We start from the raw sequence: 10,054 nt of genomic DNA, 5'->3' as shown, positions 1-10,054 counted from the left end.
TTGATAATATTTCCATATTAGGGTTTTCCAATTCCAATTTGTAATAGGTTTCAAAACTCTACGAATTCCCTAGGTTTACTACTTTGTCTAGGACTTCTAAAGCCTATAAATAGACCTTTAAGCCTCTAGAATAGGGATGCTTAGTAAGGAGAAGAAGAGGAGCTCTTGAAGTTCAAGTCTCGGGTTTATTCTTTTCTTTTCTTTTATTAAGATGTTTAACATTAATTTTATGTGCAGCTAATTTATTAGTAGGGCTAGATTGAAGCCCTAGTTATGTTTAGCTAATATTTCAATATTGGCGCCTTTGTGATGGTTATGTTATGCTATTTAACTTGGTTAATTCCTACTTTAATGAATTCCTCATATGTGTGTGCCTGATCAACATATGCATGTGGTATGGACTAGTTAATTAAATCAATTTGGATGATCGAGTCCTGGGTTTAATGTAAGTAACAAAAGAAATCCACACCGGGTTCTTGGGTTAATCAACATGGGGAATCGGGAGTAGACACCCATGTCCTAAGCCTCATGTGTTTGTCAATTTCCATAGATTCATGCTTTCTTAAAGAACAACTTAGTAGACACCCATACTAAATCCTTTAAGAAAGAAAAGAATTAGAGTAGACACCCATGCCTAATTCGTTGCTTAGGGAAATCAATAGCTTAAGGAGTAGACACCCATACCTTTAGGTTGGCAAACATTAAGTATGCATAACATGATCAAAGCATTGGCATATTGTTATATTAGCTAGATATAATTAGTGGTGGATATCAGAGCCCTACCTTTTATTATCATCACTTTAATAATCAATCTTTGTTTTTACTTAAGGAAATTATTTTTAAACATAAATTCAGCAATCCTCATGGGAATGATTCTGTACTTGCAGCATATACTACTATGTTGACCTTGTGCACTTGCAGGTAAAACGTACAATTATTTACCTATTAATTTAGGTAGATAATTTGCACAACAAGTTTTTGGCTCCATTGCCGGGGATTGCGGCGAATTTTGTTTAAAAATTATTTTCCTCTAGTTTTGTTATTTTTTTCAAATTTTAATTTAGTGTTAGCAAAAAAAAAAAAAAAAAAAAAAAAAAAATCAAAATGAATTTCTTGTTTTCCTTAACTTTTTTGTTTTATGTTTCAAGTTGTAGATTGGTATTCTGTGATTTCGATCAATTGCCAGCCAAGTGCGATCGAGCGCAGTGCGATCGAACGCACCAACCTACGATTGAGTGCAGTTCCAGGGAGCATCCGAACCAGGCAGTACTGAAGCTGCTTAACTGAGGAAGTAATTCAATTCATGCAAGGTCGTCGATCTCAAGCCTCAACCGTTCTTCCACTCGATCCTAAAATTGAGCGGACAATTCGACAACGACCGAGAGACAAAGAAGAAGAAGGAGTTGAAATGGAAGATTTGCAAGAAAATCCAATTGGGCCAAGACCTTTAGAAGCAAATCCAACACGGGCTAGGAGACCAATGAAGCAGGCATATGTGCCAACAAACCTCCATCAACCTTCTTGCATAGCCTATCAACCAAAGGTGGATGGCAGCTACTATATCTCTCCCCAAATCCTCAATGCATTGACTCATTTCAGAGGCACAGCTACTGAGGATTCCAACTTGCATCTTAAGGAATTCTTTGACTTATGCAAGTTGCAGCATGTTCAAGGCCTAACTCAAGAGAGACTCAGGTTAGTTCTTTTTCTTTTTTCCTTGAAAGATAATGCTAAACTGTTGTACAATTCCTTGCCTGCAGAGTCCATTCATACTTGGGAAGAATTGACCACCAAGTTTCCAAAGAAGTTTTTTCCAGCCCAGAAGACAAAGCAACTTAAAAGGGAACTTCAAATGTTCCAACAACGAGATGGAGATTTGTTCTTTGAGGCGTGGGATCACTTCAATACCTTGCTTCTAAAGTGTCCACATCACAACATTCCTAAAGATGATCAGGTACAAATTTTTTATGAAGGTTTAGATGATACTAATAGAGGGATGGTTGATAGAGCTTGTGGAGGTATGCTGATGAAGAAGAGTAGTGAGGAAGCCATAGGAATCTTTAAGGGGTTAAGTGAACTTACTTAACAATTCCCATCCAGAAGGAGGCAAGATGTAAGGAGCAAGGGCAAGAATGATGAAAATAGCAAAATGCAAAATCAGATGTCTGCTGTGGAACAGAAGTTGGACATGATTGTCAAAGCCATAACTGCTCAAAAAATTTCACCTCTGCAACAGGACACACCAGGTCAAGAGCCCGAAAAGGATGACCAGAAGGATCGAATACAACAACTAGTGACTTCACAACAGCAGTTCATGGGTGATCAAAAACGAGTCAACACAAAGACTGAGCAAGCCATACAAAAACTGGAAGTGCAAATGGGTCAAATGGCAAAGGAGCTGAATGAAAGAAAGCAAGAAAAATTTTCAGCCCAAACAATACCCAATCCATGGGGTCATCAGCAGATGGAAGCAGTCACAGTTCTCAGGAATGGCAAGGTCATTGGAACTGAGGAGCCACCTCAAGCAACACTAGAAGGACCATCAACTTCGAAGGTAAACAAAATGGAGAAGGTAAATGCACCCCCCTTTCCTCAAAGGCTAGTCAAACCAAAGAAGGAAGAGCAACTCAAGGATATCTTTGAGACTTTGAGGAAAGTAGAAATCGACATTCCCTTATTAGATGCAATTAAACAGATTCCTTCATATGCTAAATTTTTAAAGGATTGTTGCACTAACAAAAGGAAGTTTCAGGAGTATGAGATATTGGCATTAACAGAAGAGGTAAGTGCAGTCTTGTTAAGAAAATTACCACCAAAGCAAACAGATCCAGGAAGTTTTACCATTCCCTGTAGGATAGTCGACCATTCTTTTGAAAAGGCACTACTAGATCTAGGAGCTGGGGTGAATTTGCTGCTTTACATTGTATATGAAAAGCTAGGATTGGGGGAACTTCAACCAAAATCTATTACCTTGCAACTAACAGACAGAAGCATCAAACGACCAAGAGGTATACTGGAGGATGTGTTGGTAAAGGTAGGTACATTTATCTTACCTGTTGATTTCATTGTATTGGATGTGGAAGAATCCCCTATGCCATCACCTTTATCTATTATCTTAGGAAGACCCTTTATGAGAATTGCTGATACTACAATAGGTGTGAAAAAGGGTACTGTGAGCATGAAGGTAAACAGTGAAACAATAGAGTTCAAAATATTCGATGCTTTAAAATTACCTCAAGAAGAATTAGAATGTTTTGATGTTTGTATGATCCAAGATGTTGGTGAGACAGTTTTGCCGAACCAACACAAAGATCCATTGGAGGCCATCCTCACCCATAGTGTCCCAAGGCAGGACATTGAGCAGAAACCTGAAGATGTTACTAATGATGTCATGGAAACAGTGCATCACCTTGAGGCTTTTCCCAAATACCCAATTAAGTATAATCCTCCATTCGAGATTCTTGAACCTACTAATTCCGTTCTTGTTCCCTCTATTGTACAAGGACCCAAGCTGGAATTGAAGCAATTGCCAGAGCACTTAAAATATGCGTACTTGGGAGAAAACAAGACACTACCAGTCATCATAGCTGCAAATCTAAGTTGTGGAGAAGAAGAAAAGCTATTGAGAATTCTTAGAGAACATAAGACCGCCTTGGGGTGGACCATTGCTGACATCAAAGGAATAAGCCCAGCTAAGTGCATGCATCAAATCTTCCTTGAAGACGAAGCAAAACCAACCAGGGATGCACAAAGAAGACTCAACCCACACATGAAGGAGGTAGTCAAGGCAGAGGTATTAAAACTACTGGATGTGGGCATCATCTATCCCATCTCAAACAGTAAATGGGTCAGTCCAGTCCAAGTAGTGCCAAAAAAGAGTGGGATCACAGTGGTGAAGAATGAAGATGATGAACTGATACCCACAAGAGTAACCACTGGATGGAGGGTATGTATTGATTACAGAAGACTAAACAAGGTAACCAGAAAAGACCATTTTCCATTACCCTTCATTGACCAAATGTTAGAAAGGTTAGCTGGCCATAGCCATTACTGCTTCCTGGATGGGTACAGTGGCTATAATCAGATTGCAATAGCACCAGAAGTTCAGGAGAAGACCACCTTCACATGTCCTTTGGGCACATTCGCCTACAGAAGGATGCTATTTGGCCTATGCAATGCCCCAGCTACATTCCAGAGATGCATGATGCGCATTTTTTCAGACATGGTAGAGAAAACCATTGAGGTATTTATGGATGACTTTAGTGTTTTTGGGTCTAGTTTTGACGAATGCCTCCACCATTTAAAGAATGTTCTCAAGAGGTGTGAAGAATGCAACCTAGTGCTCAATTGGGAAAAATGCCACTTCATGCTTCAACAAGGCATTGTATTGGGTCATGCTATTTCAAGCAAGGGCATTAAAGTGGATAAGGCCAAGACAAATATCATCTCCAAACTTCCCCCACCTCTGACAGTAAAGGGGGTGAGGAGTTTTCTTGGACATGCTGGGTTCTATAGAAGGTTTATTAAGGACTTCTCCAAGATCTCTAGACCCTTCTGTGCATTGCTAGGGAAGGAGGCCAAGTTTGAATGGACCAAAGAATGCATGACTGCCTTCAACACATTGAAAAAGCTACTCACTTTTGCACCAATAATGCGAGCACCTGATTGGAGTCTTCCCTTTGAGCTCATGTGTGATGCTAGTGACTTTGCCTTGGGAGCTGTCATGGGTCAAAGAATCAATAAGGTACCTCATGCAATATATTATGCTTCTAGAACATTGAATGATGCACAACTAAATTATTCTACCACTGAGAAAGAATTATTAGCTGTCATATTTGCTTTGGAGAAGTTTCGATCATACCTAATTGGCTCTAAGGTCATTATATTCACTGATCATGCTGCTTTGAGATATTTTGTTTGCCAAGAAGGATGCAAAGCCAAGACTAATCAGATGGGTATTATTATTGCAAGAGTTTGATCTCGAGATCAAAGATAAGAAGGGCAGTGAGAATGTGGTTGCAGATCATTTATCCCGACTACTTCATGAGGAAGAAGAAGATGAGCTTCCATTAAATGAAAAGTTTCCAGATGAGCAGTTATTTGTAGTAGAGGTCCAAGTTCTATGGTATGCAGATATTGTGAATTACATAACTGCCAAGGTTTTTCCTCCAGGTATGTCTAGTCAAGAGGGACAGTACCATTGGGATGATCCCTATCTGTTCAAATTTTGCCTGGATCAAATCATTATAAGGTGTGTCTCGAAAGAGGAGCATTTGAGCATTCTACAGCATTGTCATCAATTTCCTTGTGAAGGACACTTTGGGGCCAAGAGAACAGCGTTTAAGGTATTACAATTTGGTTTCTATTGGCCTAATGTGTTTAAAGATGTCTTTATGTTTTGCAGCTCTTGTGATAGATGCCAGAGAACCGGTAACATCTCCTTCAGAAACCAGATGCCATTGCAAAATATTCAAGTGGTAGAGATCTTCGATGTATGGGGTATTGACTTCATGGGACCATTTCCTAACTCGTATGGTCATCTTTATATTCTTGTGGGTGTGTATTATGTGTCTAAATGGGTCGAGGCTGTCCCCTCAAACACTAATGATCACAAAGTGGTTGTGAAGTTTTTGCAGGATAATATCTTTGCTAGGCTTGGAACACCAAGGGCAATAATAAGTGATGGTGGTAGCCACTTCAACAATTATGCTTTTGCTGCTTTGATCAAGAAGTATGGGATCACCCATAAGGTTGGCACTCCATACCATGCTCAAACCAGTGGTTAAGTGGATATCAGTAACCGAGAAATCAAAAGCATACTAGAAAGGACAGTGAATCCCACCAGGAAGGATTGGTCCCTACGCTTGAATGATGTACTATGGGCTTATAGAACCGCATACAAGACGCCTATCGGTATGTCCCCATATCGATTGGTTTTTGGGAAAGCTTGTCATCTACCAGTAGAGTTGGAGCACAAAGCATATTGGGCCATTAAGAAGTTCAACTTCGACATGCACCAAGCTGGTGACAAGAGGAAACTACAACTGAATGAACTAGAGGAATTATGGCATGATGCTTATGAGAGTGCAAAGCTCTACAAGGAAAGAACCAAGGCATACCATGACAAGCTACTGGTCAGGAAAGAATTTCATGAAGGACAAAAGGTATTAATCTATTATTCCAGATTGAGACTGTTCCCTGGAAAACTTAAGTCAAGATGGTTTGGTCCCTGTATGGTCACCAAAGTGTTTCCTTATGGAGCTGTGGAGGTCTATAGTCCACAAAAATGTCAATCATTCAAGGTGAATGGACACATAGTGAAGCCATACATTGAAAAGAATTTTCCACCTCGAGATCAAAATTTGGCATCACAAGATTTGGAACTCCAGGCTGCCCAATATGTAGCACAACCATTTGGAGCATCTACCTCTGGGCAACACTGAGAGGGGACCATCGTCTGGCTGAAGACGTAAAACTTAGCGCTCATGGAAGGCACCCCATAGCATATCCTTTTATTTTATGTTTGCTTTATTTTATTTTGTTTGATTTATATTTTGTTGTGTTAGTATTTTTTGTGTTATGTCGTTTCTTTTCCATTTTGTTACTGTGATCGATTGCACTACACATGTGATCGAGTGCAGGTCTCCATATGTGAGCCTACCGCACTCTGTTAGCGCAATCGAAAGAATAAACCTGAGACTTGACTTGAAAGCTCCTATTCCTCTCCCTTCTCCAAGCCTCTCTATTCTAAAGGCTTAAGAGTCTATTTATAGGCTTTAGAAGTCCTTGGAAAAGTAGTAAACCCTAGGGATTTCGTAGGGTTTCAATCCTATTACAATTTGGAGTTTGAAAAACCCTAATATGGAAATAGGGACATTATGGCCGCCACTTGAGATGCCTCCTGTGCACGGGTGCGCTCGATCGCAGCCCGTGTGCACTCGATCGCAGGTCTGCGATCGATCCTTCTTTTGGCCTGCGCAGCTGCACTCGATTGCTCCTGTCCTGGCTCGTGCAGTATCTTCTATGGTATTGCGCTCGATCACAGATACCCTGTGATTGATCGTAGTACCTGGGAGCTCCAATTTTTCCATCTTCTCTTTTTGAGCCTAAATCACCTAGTTTTACTTCACTTTCTTCCACAAGCTTGTAAAAACATTAAAAACACAAAAAGGAATTAAAATGGCCTAATTAACTACAACCAAAGGATTAAAACATGTAAGATAAGGGCTGAAAATATGAATATTTTAGCACTTATCACATATGTTGATTAAGCAAACACATATGAGGAATTCATGAAAACAAGAATTAATCAAGTTAAATATCACAATATGATCATCACGAAGATGCCAATATTGAAATATTAAATAAACATAATTAAGGCTTCAATCTAACCCTACTAACAAATTTAGTTACACATGAATTTGATGTTAAACATCTTCGTAAAATAAAATAGAAAGGAAAAGAATAAACCCGAAACTTGAGCTTGAAGAGCTCCAATTCTTTTTCTTGCAAACTATGTGTCTATTCTAGAGGTTTAAGGGTCAATTTGTAGGCCTTAGGAATACTCTATAAACCCTAAAAACGTAGGGTTTGAGCCCTAGTTCGCACAAGGCTTCAATACCCTAAAAGAAACAATTTTCATAACAAGGCTTGCAGCTGGCTTTCTCCTCACGCACGGGTGCGCTCGATCGCAGCCCTTGTACGATCAATCGCAGGACTGCGATTGATCATTTGTGTTGGGTGCTCGATCGTAGGTGCGATCAAGGCAGCTTCTTGTGCGCACGAGCGCACGCCTTTCACTTGTCTTGGTCCTTGCCTGCAGTGCGGTCGATCGCAGCTCCACTGCGATTGATCGCACTACCAAAGCATCTAGCTTTTGATAAAAATAGCTCTTTCAGTACGAAACTTCCAAAATTGCTTCCTTTTCTTCCAAAAGCCTATAAAAACGAAGAAAGCACATAAAAGAACTAAAATGGCATAAATTAATCAAAATTAAAGGATTAACAAATATAATTTAAGGGCTAAAATATGAATATTTTGGCACTTAACACTTACGGAGTAGACACCCATACCCTCAGGTTGGCAAACATTAAGTATTCATAATATCATTGGATCATTGGCATATTGTTATATTATCTAAGTATGATTAGTGGTCAATATCAATGCCCTACCTTTTATTTATCTTTTCATCTTTTCATAATATCAATATCGTGACAATTTTGATATTTTAATTAATTCTAAATAAAATTAACAATCTCCGTGGGATCGATCTCGTACTTGCTGCACTATACTATCGTTTGATCTTGTGCACTTGCGAGAAAAACGTACCAAGTATTTGCCTATTAATTTAGGTGGGTATTTAGCACAAGTTTTTGGCGCTTTTGCCGAGGATTGTTTAATTTTGTTTTGAATTTTTTTTCCCTAAGTTTATTTCTGTTTTAATTTTTGTATTTTTCTAAAGCTTTTCCCAGTTATTGTTCTACCTCCGAAGGTGCGCTCGAGCGCCCATCCAAGCCGATCAAGCTCACCAGTGCGATCGAGCTCATCAGTGCGATCGAGCTCACCAGTGCGATCGAGCACACCTCACAGTAAGATTGTAGATCTGATTTTTTTTTTCTTTTATTTCATGCAGGGTCAGTTGAGTCTGCATCTTCGTAAGTTTTATTTTTAATTTTGCTTTTATTTTTCCTTTTAATTTTAACTTTTTGTTATTTTATTTTTAATTTCACACATGTGGGGAGGCAATCTGACACCCCTTGGACCATGTTTATTATGTTATGACCCTTATCACCATCTTAGAGAATGTCCTACAATGAGACAAATTTCTAACAAAATTATTGGGCATAAGAACACATCGTTCTCTAGATCGGGGAATGACAACTATCTTGATTCCTTCAACCCAACCTGGAGCCAATAGTGAAATTTCCCGTGGCAAGCTCAAGCTCCTAGAAATCATACCCCACAATTTAATGAGCTGCTTCATCATTTAGATCCGCAATTCTATGATCAGATGGCTGCCATGCAAAAGACATTAAATATGATTCTGAACTCCATGACAACTCAAAACATCTCTCCCATTTAGCCAGCCACCCAACTCCAGGTATATGCCATATGTTCTCATTCTGATCATTCTATTGAAACTTGTCCTTTGTATTAATCTTCAAATCAGGAGCAAGAGTCAAAGCTGGATAACCTGGAGAGTATACTACACACCCTAGTAACTTCGCAATAGCAATTTACGACTAATCAAAAACAAATCAATACAAGGTCCAATCAAGCTATTCAAGACTGGAAGTACAAATGGGATAATTGGCCAAGGAGCTGAGTGCATCTCCTATCAATTGGCCTCAACAATACCAAGAAGAAGAGTGTCAAAGTCAATTGATGGAAAACCCCAATGGACAGCACATGGAAGAAGAGTTCACCTACTATCATGCGCAAGCTGTCACACTAAGGAGTGAAGAGGTGGTTGAAAATCCAGTGGAAGAGGGGAAGAAGGAGCAAACCGAGGTTCCACAAGAGCCACATCAGGAAAAAGAAGAGATTACTGTGATTTCTTCAACATTAGCTCTTATTCTTGAAACACCAAAAGGCCAGGAGAGAAGTCTGTTAGAGCTAACACGTGAACAAATTGAGGACATCAAGATAGAAAAGCTCCCTGAGTTTTCTTCCTACTTTATTTCAGTTCATGATTCCCCACCGGATGATAAACTATTTGAGAAAACTCAAAATGGTCCTCCCTGATCTATAGCATTTGGAATCACCTTGCAACAGAAAAGATTCATTCCCTTTGATGCAACAGCAGGAAAGATTGGTGCTTCAAGTTTAAAATGCCACAATTTGGCTGAAGACGTTAAACTTAGCGCTCATGGGAGGCAACCCACAGCGTATGCTTTTTATTTCCTTGTTTATTTGGTTTTATTTTACATTTATTTCTATTTTTAGTTCTTTTTGTTTTCCATTGTTATTTTAGTATTTTGTTTTGCAGGGACAAGTGTGCTTCAATTCAAGTTTGGGGGTATGCTATGAGCCATGTTATTCCAGACAGTTTCGT

At 39.3% G+C, this 10,054-nt stretch overlaps 1 protein-coding gene across 1 annotated transcript; it reads left to right on the top strand.

The window, feature by feature from the left end:
- Positions 1-5,915: 5,915 nt before the first annotated feature.
- On the top strand, positions 5,916-6,443 carry LOC132187968 (uncharacterized). The gene has a single exon (XM_059602390.1). The coding sequence runs from the start codon at positions 5,916-5,918 to the stop codon at positions 6,441-6,443; it is 528 nt and encodes a 175-aa protein (XP_059458373.1).
- The last annotated feature ends 3,611 nt before the right edge of the window (positions 6,444-10,054 follow it).

Source organism: Corylus avellana, chromosome ca7, assembly GCF_901000735.1.
Source record: "Corylus avellana chromosome ca7, CavTom2PMs-1.0".
Taxonomy (NCBI): Eukaryota; Viridiplantae; Streptophyta; class Magnoliopsida; order Fagales; family Betulaceae; genus Corylus; species Corylus avellana.
Note: the sequence above shows the minus strand (reverse complement) of the source record. Positions and strands in the feature narration are given on the sequence as shown.